Source organism: Pteropus medius, unplaced genomic scaffold, assembly GCF_902729225.1.
Source record: "Pteropus medius unplaced genomic scaffold, Ma_sr-lr_union100, whole genome shotgun sequence".
In the NCBI taxonomy this organism is placed as follows: Eukaryota; Metazoa; Chordata; class Mammalia; order Chiroptera; family Pteropodidae; genus Pteropus; species Pteropus medius.
This window is the reverse complement of record NW_024353908.1, coordinates 9822635-9841417: the sequence shown is the minus strand read 5'-3', so window position 1 is coordinate 9841417 and position 18783 is coordinate 9822635. Positions and strand designations below refer to the sequence as shown.

Sequence of the window (18783 nt, the reverse complement as noted above, 5' to 3'; positions counted from 1 at the left end):
ATTTGCCATCTGTATATCTGCTTCAGTGAAATGTCTTTAGCTTTATTTGCCAATTGGATTTTTTTTTTTTTTTTTTACAATGTTGAGTTTTGAGAGTTCTTTATATATACTAGATGCAAGTCCATTTGCAGATATGGGGTTTATAAATATTTCTCCCAGTCTATAGTTTGTCTTTTCATCTTATTATCAGGGTCTTTTCTTAAGCAAAAGTTTTTTATTTTGATGAAGTTGAATTTATCTATTATTCTTATTAGGAAACATGCTTTTGATGTCAAGTCTAAGAATTCCTCGTCTATTCCTAGATCTCAAAAATTTCTATTTTTTTCCCCCTAAAAGTATTATTGCTTTACATTTTACATTTAAGTTTAAGATGATCTAATTTGAGTTAATTTTTTTGTATAAGCTGTGAGGTTGAGCTTAATTTATTTTCCGCTGGCTATCCACTTCCTCCCGCACCATTTTATTGAAAAGGTTATCTTCCCTGCACTGAATTGTTTTTGCATCTTTGTTGAAAATAAGTTGCACACATTTGTGGGTCTGTTTCTGGGTTCCACTTGTCTATGTATCTATTTATTCATCAATACCACACAGCCTTACTATGGCTATATAATGTCTTGATTGATTATTCTGACTTTACTTTTTTACAAAATTGTTTTAGCTATTCTATACTCTAGTTCCTTTGCCTTTCTATATAACCTTTAGAATAAACTTGTCCATACTAAGAAAAAATCTCACTGAGATTTTGACAGGATTTGCATTAAACCTGTATACCCACCTGGGGAGAACTGACATAGTTACTGTACCAATTCTGAGTCTTCCAATCCATGAATAGGGTATATCTCTCCATTTATATAGATTTTAATTTCTTTCATTAGCATTTTGCACTTTACAACGTATAAAATCATGTTCATGTTTTGTTAAATTTATACCAAAGTTGTTGTTTTAAGTAAATATGAATATTTTATTTTGAATTTCATTATCCACATGTTCACTGCTGCTAAAAGATACATGGTTGATATTTGTATGTTTATTTTTTATTTTGCAATCTTGCTGAAGTCATTTACTCTAGGATTTTTTTTGTATATTTCTTGTAATTTTCTATATAATCATATAATCTACAAAGAAGAAGACAATTCTATTCCTTCCTTTTCAATCCATATGTCTTTTATTTCCTTTTACTGACACATTATCCTGGCTCAAACTTTCAGCATGATGTTGAATAAGAATGGTGAGAACTAATATCTTTGGTTTATTTCCAGTCTTGCAGGAAAAATATTTTGTCTTTCACCATTGATATAATGTTAGCTGTAGGATTTTTGTAGATGCTCTTTATTAGGTCAAGAAAATTACCCTCTATTCTCATTTTTCTGAGAATTTTTATCATGAACAAGTGCTAAATTTTGTCATAAGCTTTTACTGCATTGACAGTTATGATCATGTGATTTTTCTTCTTTAGTCTCAATATAGTGGATTACATTGATTAAAATTTCAAGTATTAAAATAGTTCTTGCATCTTTGGAATAATTCCCACTTGGTCATAGTGTATAATTCTTTTTATAAATTCCTGAATGCTATAAGCTACTATTTTGTTACAGACTTTTCCATCTATATTCATGAGGGTACTGCTGTGCAGTTTTCTTTCTTCTTGGACTGTCCTTGTTTGTTTTTTGGTAATAAGGTTAATATTAGGTTCATAAACATTATTGAAAAGTGTTCCTCCACTTCTATTTTTAGAAAGAGATTGTGTAGAAATTTAATTCTTCTTTGAACAGTTCTCCAGTGAAACCATCTGGACCTGGAGATTTCTTTTTCATGAGTTTTTAAATTATAAATTCATTTTCCTTAATAGTTACACGGCTATTTACATGCTCTATTCCCTATTGGATGAGTTATGGTAGTTCATACTTCTTAAGAAAATGGTTCATTTCATCTAAGTTGTCAAATTTATGTGTGCAGACTTGTTGGCAGCATTCTCTTATTATCTTTTTCAGTCTTCAAGATCTGAGGTGATTCCTTGTTTAATTCCTAACCTTGGTAACTTGCGTCTCTTCTAATTCTTTTAGTCAGTTTTGCTATAGATTCCTCAATTTCATTAATCTTTTTGAAGAATCAGCTGTTTTATTGATTTTCTCCATTGTTTTCTTTTCAATTTCATTGATTTCGGCTTTTTATTATTTCCCTCAATTTACTTATTTCATGTTTAATTTGCTATTGTTTCTCTAGGTCCTTGAGTTGGGAGTTTAAATGGTTTATCAGAGACTTTTCCTCTTTTCTAAGTATGTGTTTAGTGCTATAAATTTAGCTTTATAACTGCTTTGGCTGTGTCTCAGCTATTTTGAGATGCTGTATTTTCATTTCTTTTCAGGTCAATGCATTTTCCAAAGAACTTCCCTTGAGACTTTCTGCGTGACACATTATTGAGAAGTGTGTTTCCAAGTTTTAGAGATTTTCCTACTTTAATATTCAGCTCTTACTTTTTTCTGATTAATGTTTCAAGATATATTTTTCCAGACTTTTACTTCGACTTACCGATATTGTTTTATTTGAAATAAGTTTTGGTAGATAGTATATAGTATGGTCATATTTCTAAATCTCTGTCATTTTCTATCTTTTAACAGCTGTATTTAAATTCATTTAATGCAATTATTGTGTTGGACTTGTCTTCCATTTTGTTTCCTATTTGTTTTGTTTTTCTCATCACGTGAGAACACAGAAAGAAGACAGCTGTCCATGAACCAGAAAGTGAACTCTCACCAGAAACAGAATCAGCTGGTGCCATGATCTTGAACTTGCCAACCACTAGGACTATGAAAAATAAATGTTTATAGTTTAAGCTATCTAGTCTATGCTATTTTTGTTACAGCAGCTCAAATAGACTGACTGTATAGTCCCTTGCTATATATAGTCATAAATGTATATATAATAAATACATATATGTACATACATTATCCCTTAACACTTCCTCATTTATAATGAAATTGTCTTAAATAGTGTTCTCTACATACATTTAGAAACATATTAGACAGTATTACAATTTTTGCTTCACCCCTTAAACTTAATTCGAAAATGAGAAGAAAAATGTATTTTATTTATGCATATTTTTACTCTTTCCATTGTTCTTCCTTCCTTTCTGATGTTCCAAGATGATTTCTTTCATAATTTTCTTTTTATCCTTTAGCTATTCATTTAGGAGAAGGCTGCTAGTGAGAAATTCTTTTAATTCTCCTTCATCTAAGAATGTCACGGTTTCCTTTCATTTTCATTAGATATTCATTTTACTGGATGTAGAATTATGGGTTGCTGCTTCTTTTCCTTCAGCACCTGAAAAATGCTGTGTCACTTCCTTCTGACCTGTGGCTTCTGATGAGAAATATGCTGTAATTTGAATTGCTTCACCAACATAAGTAATGTGTCATTTCTCTCACTGTTCTTAAGATTTTTCTTTGTTTTCAGAAGTTTGATGATAATGCGTCTTGGTACAGTTTTTAGAGGGATTTATCTTGTTTGAGTCCACTCAGCTTCTCTGTAAATTTCTTTGGCCAAATTTGGGGATTTTGATCTTCAGGTACTTTTTCAGGCTTACTCACTTTCAATTCTCCTGGGATTCCGATGGCACAAATACTAAATCTTCTGTTACTGTCCAAAGGCCCTTAAAGCTCTGTTCAAATTTTATGCAGTTTATTTTTTCTCTGTTGTTCAGAAAGGTAATTTCTATGTTCTATCCCAAAGTTTACTGATTCTTTCCTCTCTCCTTTCCATTCTGTTGTTAAATCCATCTACTGAGCTTTTTATTTTGCTTATTGTTTTTCCATTCTAAAATGTCCACTTTTTGTCTTTTTTTGCTTTCCTGAGGCTTATTTTGTGCTGAAACTTTCTATTTTTCCATTTGTTTCAAGCATATTTATAACTGCTCAATATAAATAAAGCATATTTATATTGCCCGTGATGGCTGCTTTGAAATCTTTGTCAGATTATTCTAACATATCTGTTATCCTGGTGGCATCTACTGGTTATCTTATTCACTCAATTTGAGATTTTTCAAATTTATGGTATAACAAGGGAATTTTTATTAAAATTGAAACATTGGATTATTATGTATAGCATTCCAGAACTTATTTAAACCTTATATTTTAGTCGACTTTCCCTGAAACTGCTCAAACAGAGGGTTACTTCTCAGTGGGGGTTAAAGTCCAGGGTCCCCATTTGGCCTACACTGACACCCAAGGGAGTGAGAAGCTCCTTGTTACAGCTGAGTGGAGATGGGAGTTCCGGCTTCCCACTGGATCTCTGCTGATACCAGCTTGGCTGTGAAGGGTGGGAATATCTCATTACTGCTTCCAACTTGGTTCCACTGACTCCATGGGGGAGGGGGAGACTCTTTACCATTGGATGGTGGCAAAGTCCTGACTTTCCACCAAACCACTTTTAATACCATCTTAATGGGTAGGAGGCAGCTGCCTCATTACTGCCAGGGCAGGGTGAGAGTCCAGGCTTTCTCCCACATGGCCTCCATTGAGTCCACATGGAGAAAGGGAGTGCTCGATACTGCCTGGCTACAATCAAAGTCACACCTCTTGCTGAGCCTTTTTTGACACCACCCCAGCAAGGAGGTTTGGGCTCCTAGTTACAACCTGTGGAGGATAGAGGACTAAGCTCCCCATCTGACCTTTGCTGCTGGGAGGGGCCACAGGATTTTCTGTGTTGTTGGCCAGAGTCCAGCAGTTATTGAATAAAAGCTTTCTGTCTTGTAGGCTGCCCTTTTCCTGGTCCTTTGGCTAGAGAGAGCAGGCTTTTATAAGGGCTTTTTAATTTCCCTACTGGTGTTTCTGGGTTACTGGTTTCTTCAGCTCCACGTTTGGGATATAAGAGGTAAAAAGAAAACTCAGGGAACTCACCACCTATATTCCTTTGATCTCAAGCCCCCTTGCTGGTCTGCCTTTTTTCCTCTTTTCGAAGTCTTATATTTGTTTTCTACATAATGTCCAGAGTGTTTGTTAGTCCATGTTTGGTTTTTAATGTTCTTTTAAATTCTAGCATTTCTCAGATTTCTCATAAACTGTAAATATTCACACATATACATAGAACAAGGTACATCTGATTTCACAGAAATTTAACTTTGCTATCCAAAGTAAGATATTGTAAGATGAAGTTCTTTAGAATAAAGGACACCTGAAAACTCATTAACCTAGATATATAACTGAGGCTAAAATATAAATGTTGTGTACCTAATAACTTAATACCTATGGCTGCTGACCAAACCCTGTAATTGTCATAAGCCATACTTTTGAATAATTTTTCTATTAAACATTAGGCCAGTGTTTAAATGAAACATTAGCATCGGTTAAAAGCTAAATTAGGTTATGGAAGTAAGCAAATCACTGTATTCTCCTGTAAGTGAGCCAGAGTCTTGGGTCTTCACTAACCATCAAAATAACCAGCTTTCTTTTTTTCAGATTTATGAAGTGTTTACAAAAATGGTACATTCTCTTCCAAGAATTTGAGTTTTACATATTACTCAGTATCAGGAATTCCTGTGATACTTACTTCTGCTCAATACAATTTTTTCTTACTAATGAACACAATCTCAAAGGCAATTTATTGCAAAAGCTGAGTACAAAATCCTAAGCTTACAGCTGACATCCATTTTTATAACAAGGTTTAAACTCTGTAATAACCAAACGATGATGAAAATGGTAACAGTTACGATAATGCTCACTCATTAGTACTAGCCCAAATACCTTACATCCATTATCTCATCTAATTCTCATGACAATCTGACAGTGCAGGTATGATTCATAACGTTCATGTCCTTTCTGAGATGCAAAGAGGTAAACTCAAGTTCCCAAGGTCACACAACTAGTAAGTGGTAGAAACAACATGACTTTTTAGGTGACCCCTTAACCACTATACTTCCCCAACTCCCAGAGGAGGAAAAAAAAACACACTACATCTTCCATTCTCATCTTTAATAAGCATTTGTTGTTAACATGAAGGCAGAAACGTGGCCTGCTCCCTCCTTCTGGGAGGAAAATTACACAGGAGCTCTAGTTCGTTTACATCAGATTTCCTAGGTCGGTTTTGAAAGAGAGTGTTCTGAGACCCAAATCTTTTCCTTCACTCCCACCTCTTTAGGAAAATTATATTTTCTTATCTTCACTGATTTTCCAATTATGAAATATATGTTCATGTATATTTTTGAATGGAAATACACATTCAAGCCACACAGAAATGTATAATGTAGTTAAAAAAAATTTTAAATTCCTTAGTCAAATTCAAGTGTTAAGATACTTTCAGAATTTTGCTACATATAGAACTACATCTACATATTCACAGAAAAATGTACACATATAATACACGTGTGTGTATATATCCATATATTTTAATAAAATGAGATATTTCATATATCGTTTTGCAATGTCCCCCCTTTGTTATTTTTCACTGAACAGCAGACCTTCAACTTTAACCTGATTGAGTATAATAGATTTATCTATGTTTTTATTTATTTTGTAGCTTAATTAGCCATTTTGTTTTTCCTTTTTAGTGGTATACAAAACTATGGTGAATCTTAATAGATAATCTTAATAATAGAGCCAAAGTACAGCATTTTAAAAATGGACTATTATTGGTTAGGAAATTATATTATCTTAATTTTTTTCAGTATAGTTTCAATTATATGTATTTTTTCCTGTTCAGTAAAGATTATTTATTAAATGTTTAACTATATGATATTATTATAATTCTAAAAGACTTTTTATATTTATATATTCTCAAACTTCAATCCACATGCCTTGGACCATATAAAAAAATAACTAAAAATAGATTGTAGACCTAAATGCAAAATGTAAGCTATAAAACTTCTAAAAAAAAAATTAGACTGCTTTATGACTTTGAGTTAAATGGAGATTTCTTAGCTACTACACTAAAAGCACAATCCACAACGGAAAAAACTTGATAAATTAGACTTCATAAAAATTAAGAATTTCCAGCTTTTTACAAGACACAGACAATGAAAAGAAAACTCTGACTTGGAGAAAATGTTTGCAAGTCATAGATATTATAAGAGAACTGTATCCAGAATATACGAACTCTAACGACTCAACAAAAAGAAAACTGCAACCCAATTAAGAAAAGATCAGCAAAAGATTTACCTGTTTTTAATGGCTAAATATATTCTTTATGTATTATACCATAATTTATATGTACACCATAACTTAGTTGTCATCTTTCCCTCTTTGGGGAAATTATTAACCTTATGTTTTCTCAAGCTATTCAGGCTCAATGATTTAGATAACATGCTAATTGCATTTTTTATACAAAGCTTGTTGTAGGTGAATATTATCAGTGTGGGGTCAATCCTTTTATATTTAATCTACATCTAGAAGAAAGGGAAAGAAAGAGAATAAAAGAAAGGGAGAGATTCAGGTAGAAAAAATGGTATACTTTACTCTATAAAATAGACTTCTCCATTTTCGGTATAGGCCATCTCCCAGTTTTCAGGTAGAGGACCTAAATTATCCTCTGCAGAAAGAGGTAGGTATTGAGGGAACTTCTGAGAAGCGTCCGTGATGGGAGCAGCGATGATGCTACTATTCACAGGCTGTAGCGTTGTTTCTTGGAGACTGTGCTCTTCTTGATCACCAGAATCGGCTATTTATTTATTGGAGAAAAAAAAAAATCAATCATACGCGAAACTGGGCTACTAGGCCAAGTACTGTATGGATCTATGTTCTTAAAAAGCCCTCATCATTTCCTAATTTCTGACCATTGACTATATTGTTTTATTTAGATAAAAGTTCTTTTAATGAAAAACATCAAAATGATGAACCAAATTTATTTTAGCTAAAAAGAAAGAAGAGAAAAACGGTTCAAATAATGCATTGCTTACAATCTTAGAAATGTCAAAGAAGAAACAAATTCATGACTCAAACCCTAAAGTTTCTTAAACTAAGAAGGTCATCACAACACAGACTGAGCTGTGCTCTTATTCCAGAGGTATCATTTGGTTTTATGACTCAAAAGACTTATGAAGGTAAGAAAAAAAGTCCTGCTGAAAACAGATATAGTGGCATTATTGTCCATTTTGTAAAAATTATTTAAAACATTTTTGGTAGATAGTGGCAAAGATCAAAGACTGACAAATCAAGCTGGAAAGTACAAAAGAGTTTAGAATATAGAGACAGCTAAACCAATGAGTCAGATTTGAGTCTCTTTTGCCAAAGTGAGGAGAATGTTCCTGTGAAAACCAAGACAGTTACTCCTAGAACAAGTACCATGTGGGTGGACTGATTTGACTTAGGCCTTAAAAGAGGGCTCTAAGTACACGAGTCTCCTTGCCTTCTTATTAACTAGAAATGTCTAGAGGTGATGTCATTAAAACATCCATAAGAAGGTAATATCAACATTCGGCTTGAATTTTTATAGAGGCTAATGATGTTAAATGTCAGTCTTTATGGGGTTTTAAAACATAATAATCAAGGGATGGAGTTATTTCCTATCTCCCACAGTAATTCTCCTATAGACATTTCTGATTTACTAAAAGCAGATTGAGGAAAAATAAAAGGCTGTAAATCAAATCTTTCTCTGATGTGTAGCTCTCAACGACACACCTGAAAACAAAGTAATTCAATAGTTGGATAGAGGACATGTGAAACCTATTAAACAACCACTTCCACCAAAAATGTACCACATTGAAGAGGCTATGGTCTTTCCTTACTCTGCATCTATCTCCTCTTTTTCTGGTACCACCACTCAAACCTCCCTTTAAAAATCACTCTCTCTATTCCAGGTGTATAGGTGGGGACTGACTCAAATCTCTAACTCATGTGGTGTGCTCAAGCCAAACTCTTTTCAGCATATGATCCAAAGAAAATCAATAAATGTTAAACATGAAAATTCTTCTCTATCAAGCAAGCAGTGGCCTCTTGATGCTGAAGTTATTAAGCCGATAACTTCTCATGCTGCAGATGCTGGTGAGACCTGCTGAGACTTACGCCTACAAAGAGTAAAGCAGAGATGAAAGAAACAGGAAATCACCTAATACCCCTGATGAGCCTCAGTTACTTAATCTCCTAAATATTCTTTCCTGCTTAAATCAATTTGAGTTGGTTTCATAATTTGCACCCAGGGGTACAGATTAATAAACTGACTATAAGCTTGAAGGAAAAGAGAAATTAGGACAACAGAGAAGAAACATTTTGAAATTTTACTAATCAATAAAGAATAAATTCAAAACTTGGCAAGAATTTAGAGATTTATTCTTAATTCTCCAAGATGCAATACATATTCATTTCTGGTTATCTTTGCAAGGTCTTCCACTTTTCTCACTTAGTGTACCTAAGAATCACCTGGGGAGATTGTTAAAACACAAGACCTCAATATTCTACTGTCGCTTTATGCTTAGAGTGGCTGGTAGATTGTTAGTTAAAGTGGTTCAGAGTACAAAATGTTTTGATATTGAAAGACATTAAGACATCAAAATATTAGCTCTTTTAAAAGTAATATTAACTTAATAATCTGCTTTCATATCAATGAGGGCTACTACAAATGGCTAAAATATTTATTTCTAAGTAGATGAAATCAACTGATTTCAATAAAGACATATGTAAAATTTGGCAAATTTCTCCTAGCTATTGCAACTAGAGGTTGGCCACTGGCCTAATACATTCTAAATGAGAAAATGAAAATTTTCATGCAGTCAAATTCTTAGAGCTAGAAGGGGGAACTCAGACATGATTTAATCTTAACCAGTCATTTTATAGATAAGAGAAGTTAGATATCATATTCATAATAAGACTACCAAGAACCAAGCCAAGATCCCAAACCAGGCCTCCTCCTCTTTTTCCCAATGTTCCTTATAGAAGTCTTAGGCTATTGTTATGACAATAAAGTCATCAAAAGATGTTTTTAATTGCCATCTTGGAGAATTTTAGGCTTTTGAAATTGAATAAGAAAACCTCAAAGAGGCCCATACAGGCTACAGAAAGCATTGGGCCAATACAAACCTTTTCCTTAAATATTCTATTAGACTTGGTAGTACAAGGAGGAAAATACAGAGTTAACTAATTTCCCTTTTATTATGGTTAAGTCTAACTAAATAATGACTGAAATGCAGTGAAGTCAGAAAAGGCCAATGTGAGAGAGGAAGATCTCATAACGCTGCAAATGGATAACTCCTGGAGAACTATAACCCTGAAATATTGAAGAAAATATCAAGTATAGGAAAAATAAAAGACACAAGATATTCTTCAAAGTCAAAACATTATAGACTGGAGTAACTGATGTTTACTGCAGTTGTTACATCTGAATTACTGTATAAGGTCAAACTCCCATATAGTGAAAAACATTTTTGAACAGTTCTAGGTCACTGCACTAACCCAGGAAGCATATATCACAGCCTCTGTGAATGGTGCCTTCTGGAAAAGTGCAAAACCCGACTTGTATAGCCTTGTCTAGAGGCCTTGTCCTTAAAGATCCCTTTATTAAATACAGCATATTTAAGCATGGAGGTAGGTAGCCCTGAATATATATAAATATATAATGCTATGAGTAATACATGTTATATAATATAGAATGCATAATCAGGATATAATCTTACAGTATTTTTTCCCCATATTTCTCATAGGGCATATAGTAAAATTTGCCAATGTTAACTGAGCACATGATATATTTCTACCATATCTCTTACAAAGGTATGACATAAAAGGGTACTGCTGGCCTTCTATACAGCGTCAACTGTTACTAAATTGTTAAACAAATTCTCATATTTCTCTTTATAAGCAATTTAGCTATAATTATGGATCAGTGTCAAGGCCAAGAAATAAATGAACAAAATACAAATATTCTTATATATATCATTTTGAAGACAAAGAAACAATGCTAATTATTCTTGACTTTCTTCTACAGATAGTTCCCTCCAGTCCTTTAAGATACTTGGTTGTAGTTAAAATAGTCTTGTGAGGAAGCATGAAAAACAGACCAGGGAAAAGACCACCTCCCACCTCTTCCAAGCATTATGTGGTTAGAGTTTGAATTCTGGTGACACTTCTGAATTCCTAGCGAATAGAAACGTTCTCACAATTCTTTGTAAAGGCCTCCCATTGCCTCCTTTCCCCAAGTTCATGGAGGTGGAACATCGTCTAGTCTTTACCTGTAAAGCTACTGTTCATTTCAGGAACATCATCCTCCTCCTCATTCTCTGCATGGACTATGCCAGCATTTTGCATATCATTGTAGGACTTGGTTCTCTTTGGAGTCGACTGCTTGGAGCCAGACTGAAGGTTTTGCAAGGCATCCGTTGTGATCACTTTCCCACTGACTGGCTGGCTAGGAGGTTTGGGTGTCCCATAATAGTTTCCTAGGAGATAGAGAGACACATTTGCATGTTTCAGAAAGAATACTTTGTTTTTTTTTTTTTAAGACTTTACATCCAAATTTCTCAGCACATTTAAAAAAATGCATTTAAACTGGAAAAAAAAAAAAACCAACAAAAAACCCAGAGCAAATTTTATTTCTAAAACTGGTTAGAAAAGATGTTTCTATCTAGCTAGACATGATTTCAGAAGCAAGAGGGAAAGCTGCTTTGTTTTGGTGCAAAGAACTTTCCAGGGCTAAAAACAAAGGCAGCTGTGCGGAATAACAAAACTTCACCCTCATTACATTTGAATTTCAATTGGTTATTTACCTTTTTACATATATGCACTAGCATAATGCTGAATCCAATTTAGACTGAGCCTCACAGAAAATAAAAAATTCATTACTGCCGGCATCTTTACAAGCCTACCAAGTTGAGGTCACCTTCCCTTAATAAAAGGACTCTTCAAGAGGGAACCAGGGCAATATTTAGAAAGAAGGGCAGTGAACACCACGTGTCGCCTCTTTAACTGAATGGCAGGCTTGACCTTCAGGGTCATTCAGGGTGGGAACAACCTTGCTAAGTTTTAACAGAAACTCTGCGTCAACTATGCCACCTCTGTGGGTCATCCTTTTAGTAGCTGCCCATCTTCTTTCAGCCACTTTTCTCCAAAGTTTGGTTAAGGTCCGACCATAATGTGCTTGTTGATTCTGAGGTACATGGCTGAATTTTGCATTTTAACGTGTGTATATTTTTAATGTACACTAAAAAAAATGTAACCAGCAAATTATGGTAGAAATATAAAGTTTACTTATAAAAATTAAGTGAAAAAAACAATATTTTTTAAAATTGACTTTTTAAACTTGAAGTTTAAAAATGCAAATATATAGAATAAGAAATTAATCAACTTAATAAAGAATAGCAATGGTAGTGATGAGTTTCCTTTTGAAAATTTAAGTTAGAAAGTAAGCTTTTTAAAGAAAACCTTAATAATAGACATTACGTTAAGATATGGACAAAATCATGAAGGAGATTCATAACGGCCCAAGTTTGGGAAAAAAAGCTTATAATTAATAAATTCTGTGATTACATGATAAAAAAAAAAATCAGCATTAGAATGCCACTGACCTATTCACCATCCCACATCTTTTAGAGTATGCCCAAGAAAACAAATTATATTGAGCCCTTCAATAAATCATAAGCAAGATTTATAATTCTGTGCTTAGTAAAGTAGAATTTATAAATCACAAAGAATTCTGTGCACAGTTTTTTTTCCAAGGATGCCAAAGATTTCATCTCATTGTCTAACCTCAGTAAAAAATTACATAAAATCTACATTTATTATACAAGGACAAAAGAAAAAAGTGACAGTAATATGTTGTTCTGCATTACACACAGGTGATGAAGAATTTGCTTGCATTAAGTTTTATCTTTATAATTAAAATTCTTTTTTACCAAAATTATTTCTTTAAAATATTTTTTAATCGCCAAATTATAAATAGACGCACCCACTTTCTTTGAGCGTGGTATAACAGCGTGTCAGCATAGGAAATTCTGAACACGCAAATTGAAAAGTGCAGTAGACTAAGGGGTACCATGCTTGAATTTGAAGGATACCAGACAGCAATCTAATAAGCACATTCTTGCGACTCGTACTCAATCATTACAGTTTTTTCACAGAATGTGATAGACCTATCAACTCTTCAAAAAAACTCTTTCAGGTTTCCAACGTAAAGGTACAGGTACTGAGTAGAACCAGCCTCAAGAAAGGCATCCTATGTGTGCTTTTATGGAGTTCACACATGCACAAGGAAGAACTAGTACATGTAAGAAACAAGACTCATCTTGCAAGACTCATCATCAAAAGATGTCCATGCTTTCTTGAAGTTCAAACTAGGTCACAGTGTTGACTTTTTCATTAAGTGAAGACTATTAGTGAGGTTTAAGAAAGTAAAGAAGCTAACTACTAAAAAAATTCTTTACAGTGAACAAAAAATAGAGACAAACCTCTACTGAATTTAATTCTAATTCTTTCCAATCACTATTTCACCAAAACACCATGTAGATTTTTGAGTTACGGTTTAAACTAAGGTCGATGTCTATACGAATCTTCCATTGAAAGATGTCACTAAAGGATGGAACCCTTAATTTATAATTTTATAAGATTATAATCATATCACTCTTTTTCAGTGCCATTAAATCAAAGCAACACTCATAAGACATCCATTGTCAATTAAGAATCAATTAAAACTTAGATATCCTCAATTTATGACAGAAATAAATGTTTGGAAAATAAAAGTTCTACCTAAATTTGACAAATATGCATGAACTTTCGTCAGTTTTCAAGGTCAGGATCTTTCTTAAGTTAATAAATGACTAACAGATTTCAAAATGTGACTAAAATCTCCCCTAAATGATCTGCTTATTCATAGTTGTTTCTTGGTTCTGGAAATTAATTTAAGATGGACTGAAGGCAGATAAAGTACATATTATTAGTTGAACTACACAAAATTGCTATTATAGAAGACAAACTGTCAAATATCAGCAGTTTCATTTGGGTTAATCTAATGTACAGGCATTAGCAGTATTCAACACACTGTGGTGGAAAAGAACTAAGTAGACAAAGAAAGCTCAGGGTTCAAACCCCAGCTTTACCACCCACTAATTGGCTATATGTCCCTGGGCAAGTTATTCCACCATTCTGTAAAAAGTCTTATCCTCTTTTCTAAAACTGGGATTCTAAGAGAACCTAGTTTTTACTTAGAAAATTTGTCATGAGGATAAAATGCATTTAAAGTCTTTAGCCCATGGTAAAGTCTGACGCTAGAGTGAAGCTGGATAAATGCTTATGAATGTCGATAGTGTATGTTTTTAATCTTTAAAAAGAGGATCATTACATCTTGTTGGGAAGATTAATGAGACAATGTGTCTGAAGTGCTTGCCACTTGGTAACCTATTATTATTTATTCCTTGATGTAAGGAATAAGTCAGCAAACCTACCAATGACCAAATAACCTCCGGCAAGTTTTTTTACACTCAATCTAATAATACTTTCTCTGTGAAATGGGAAATTCTCTCAGTAATAGCACCAGCACTAGTGACCTTACAGGACTATTGTGAAGATCAAATAGTGTAACTTTCTTTAAGGTGCCCTGGAAACTATAAGATGTTATAAATACGATGGTGTTATTTTTCAAATCGCTCCAGCATTTCTCATTTTCCGTATTGCCTATAACCTTTATAGAAAAGCTTCTATGCAGTGGTTTTCTAATTGCAGGGGTTCGACTTTCTTTGTAGATTTTTTTTCATAAAATAAAAAAAATAATAATAATTTGAATTACTGACCAACATTTAAAAACTGTTTCAGATTACATACTCTCCTCATCAGTCACAGTTAACAGGGGTCTCTACGTCTCAATCCACTCAAATACCCCCAGGCATTTGAGTTCACAGCTCTTCCCTTCCAAGAAATTCCACCTTATCATTAGTTTGCACTCTGGTCATAAATAATCAGGCCAAGCCTGGCCACTGGCAGAAACACAACCCTTACAGAGAATATGCATAAGAAAGTGACTATGAAGACTATATTGATCACTTAATGGTATTAAATTAAAATTATGTGAAGAATTATAAATGCTTAAAATTTAATTTGGGTTATCACTTGGCAGGCTGCAGTTTCTAGGAGACACGAGCCTGACTGTCCCCCAGTCTCCACATTAGCCAACAACATACTTGCGGATGTGGTCGGACTCTCTCTCAAGTGGGACCGTGTGTATCTCTGCTGCTATTTTCGGAACTGGCTCTACAATAAAACTCAACAGGGATGGTGGCTGGGGAGAGAGGGGAGGGCAGGGAAAAATGTAAGAAGCAGCTACTTCTGTCCTTAATTAACAGGCACCATCTTTGGCCACCGCCAAGCCAAAGAAAACATTTTCTGACATGCATTTAAAAATTAATAGGGACTGAGCTTGATAAAATATTTAAGGAGAACCGCAACCCTGAATTTTAAGTCAAAATGAATCTAATCTATACTGACTCTCGCTTTGAACATATTTAGTATTCGCTCATTTATTTCCTCACAGAGAACCTTTTCAGGCCAGGCACTGTGCTAGGCACTAGAAATAAAACCAAAAAGTGGGACTAAAACACGATCCTCACAATTGCTCTGTACAATATATTTAAGTTTTCTTAAACTTTGTGCAAACAATAAAGTTACGCATTAAATTAATTCAGTAAGTCAGGGTGGAGCCTGAGATTCTGAATTTTGAACAAGTACTCAGGTGACGTTGATGCTGCTCATCCATTGACCACCCTTTGCACAACAAAGGTAAACAAGACAGAGAAAATCATTCCTCTTTTGTAAAAGATGAGAAACAGGGAGGCCCAAAGCAGCAGAAAGATCTTTTTTAGGGTTAACTTGGTTGGTTCAGGGTAAAGAGCACTCAGGCCTTTTGTCTCCAGTCCCATCTTTTGTATGGGGTCAGGGAGAGAGACTTATCTTCCTATAGGAGAAGCTTTTGAAAGTAAGTAGAACAGGATGATACTGACCACCGTGTGAATCTAGAAAGTGTATGAATCTAGAGCATACACTTTCAGTGGGACAACGTTGCTTCCAAGGGGGCACAACAGGTTTTTTGGGGGGTGGGGAAGGGGTGTTAAAAAAAACCTTATGCTTTTGATGTGTAAAGCACAGATACACATACAGCACCCAAGAACATAGGCATCCAGCATATCTGTTTTTGTTTTGGCCATGCGTGACTGACCCTTGAAAAGTTTTGCAGGAACATTTCAGTCACTCTCACCTGCTCTTTCTGCTCTAAATCCACTGCTTTTCTTTCAGCCCCCCTCCCACATGCGAACCGTGCCCCTCTCATCTCACAGCTCTTACATTTACTCTTCCTTTTGTATAACACTTTTCTCTCTGCTTCTTGTCCCATTGTCACCCACTCATCTCCAGGGACAGCATCTGACCCCATAAACTAGATCAAAGCCACCCTCACAGGTTCTTACGTGTTCTCAGAGAACCATGTACCTCTCCTTCCCAACACCCTTTACCATATTTATCAGACTGCTTAATTAATCAACACCTGTTATTATCTCTAAACTATAAGCTCCACGAAGGCAGGGACAAAATCTATTTTTACATACCACCGAATCACCATGCTAACATGGTGCCAGGCACACGCTGTCACTCAGTAATTCTTTACAGAATGAGTAAATGCACAAGTGGGACAGTATCCATGAATTGCAGCTATGAAAAGCTACATTGCGGATCTGGTTTTTACTAGCATGACTCAGGGCAGTTTCTTTTCAGTCCATCAATTATACGTGAATTACCTCAGATTCACATCACTTAACTTGGCCACTTTCTTGCTTAACTCTTGATGTGATCATTCATAAAACTCCTATCATGGTCTTGTCATTCTTCCTTTTGCTACCTGCTCTACCCTACAGAACTATGATTTGTATGCACAGAAGGACAATAAACCAACATCCCATAATTAGATGTTTGTTCTTGTCAGTGTCATTTAGCTCTAAATGTAAGACTGAAGAGGGCAATGTAAGTTAATAGTTTTATTACCCTGAGCTGCTAAGGGGCCTCCCTCTTTCCAGCCTCAGTTCCCATGGAATAAACTAATGGTAGAAATAGTGCCAATTTAATAAGGTTTTTTGTGAAAATTAAATTTGATAATGTGTATAAAGTACTCAGCATTGTGCTTGGCACAACGTTAGCATGTAATAAACCCTGGCAAACTTAAAGTGTGCCAGATGTTGTGGCAGATAAAAGCTTTAAAATGCAGAAGAGGGTACTGTTATCAAAATATATATCAAAGAACATTAACAAAAGTTACCTTTATTGTGCACCTACCATATGTCGTTACACATATAGTCATTTACTCAAATCTTTATTAACAATCCTACAGAAAAAAAGACATCAATATTTCTATTTCCATATAAAGAAACAGATTCACGCAATGCATACGTGATGACTGACATTTACACAAAGATTTGTCTGACTCCAACAGTTATATTCTCAACTCCAGGAATCTTTGGGGATCTCTGAGTAGGGAGGTAAGAGAACCTTCCCTGGCCCAAGGCCTCCTCATTTCACGTGTGGAGGAATAGTCCATAATAGCACAAAAACCCTTTGGTTACTTCTGTTATCAACAGAGAACATTCCATGGTGGAGTTTGCCAACAGAGCCTATCACAACAGAAGGCTTCCAAGGCCTGCCAAAGAACAGGACTCCAGCCGGTCTCATTTTCCTCAATGACAAACAAGAACTCTCTTCACCCCTGCTTTATCTCTGTGTCCCCCCAGCAAAAATGTATACTCATGGCAGCTGCTTTTCTGCAGACCTTCTAGGAAGCAAAACAATAATTATTGAATGCTGACATCCCCTTTCTTAATTAACATGCAGAAATATGCAATTCTTCACTCCAATTTGAAACGTCACACTGGCACTGCACTTCCATGCCGAGGGAAAATCTCTGCAGTGCTCAAAGTGTATAATCAACCTCTTCTGCCCAGAGGCATGTTCGGAACCACCTTCACTGAACAGTTCATCTCTTGTAAACTTTCTCCTACATTAGTCCCAAGAGCTGGCTGAGGCAGCAACCTGTCTTGCTGAGCAAAAATGTCAACAGGAAATAAAAATAAAGGAAAGCAATGCAAAAGGGAGATGGTACAACTGATTTATTTCAAGCACAATATCAAATAAATTAGCTCAGTGCTATAATTAAGAAGTTGGGCCAAGGAAGAAAGACACGCTTATTCTTGTCTTCTTGGCCTTGACTTGCCTTGATGTTGATTCTGTCTAGTGACAGGAAGAGAATTTGGTTCAAATTGAAAGCAGAAATCAATAATGAGCTCAATCAATAACTTCTATGCCTTGTGAGGAATGATAGCTGGGTTCCTTATACAGCCAGGAAAGGCCTTTACTCTGTTGGTATATATATAACGCTCAGCAATTACAGCTGGTGGGGATAGAAAGTTTCATCAATGAGCCTCTGGCTTCCCCACCATAACTGGTGCTTTTCAGTGTTTCTTATTTCAACAAATGATAGTAGCATCTATCCAGTTAAGTAAGACAGAAACTAGGAGTCATCCTAGGAGGGTTATCATTATCTGCTTCTTTACCTCTTTATAAGATAACCGATACATTACCAACTTTTCAATCACATAAACATTTCTAGATTCATTGACTCTTACTACTACCACCACTGCCAATATAGTCCAAAACTAATTCCAACTAGGGTTGCCAGATAAACTGCACGACTGGGTGTTCCGTATTTTTATTTGCCAAATCTAGCAACCTAACTCCAGCTCAACCACCAGAGCTCACCTCAATTACAACCTCTGCAGGGGAAGCTTTTCCTAACTCTATAGAGATCAAATCTCCCCATCCTGTGGTCTCATTTATAGATCCTAAC

The 18783-nt window shown here is 35.0% G+C and overlaps 1 protein-coding gene across 15 annotated transcripts in view; it reads right to left on the bottom strand.

Annotated features, from left to right (window-relative positions):
- Nucleotides 1-18783, bottom strand: part of MAGI1 (membrane associated guanylate kinase, WW and PDZ domain containing 1) — a 544874-nt gene that overhangs the window by 92807 nt on the left and 433284 nt on the right. For all 15 annotated transcript variants that reach the window (XM_039851768.1, XM_039851769.1, XM_039851755.1 and 12 more), the window contains exons 4-5: nt 11147-11353; nt 7446-7647 (exon numbers count right to left, since the gene is read on the bottom strand). In XM_039851768.1, coding sequence (XP_039707702.1) covers nt 7446-7647; nt 11147-11353 — 409 coding nt within the window. The remainder of the gene's footprint in view (nt 1-7445; nt 7648-11146; nt 11354-18783) is intronic.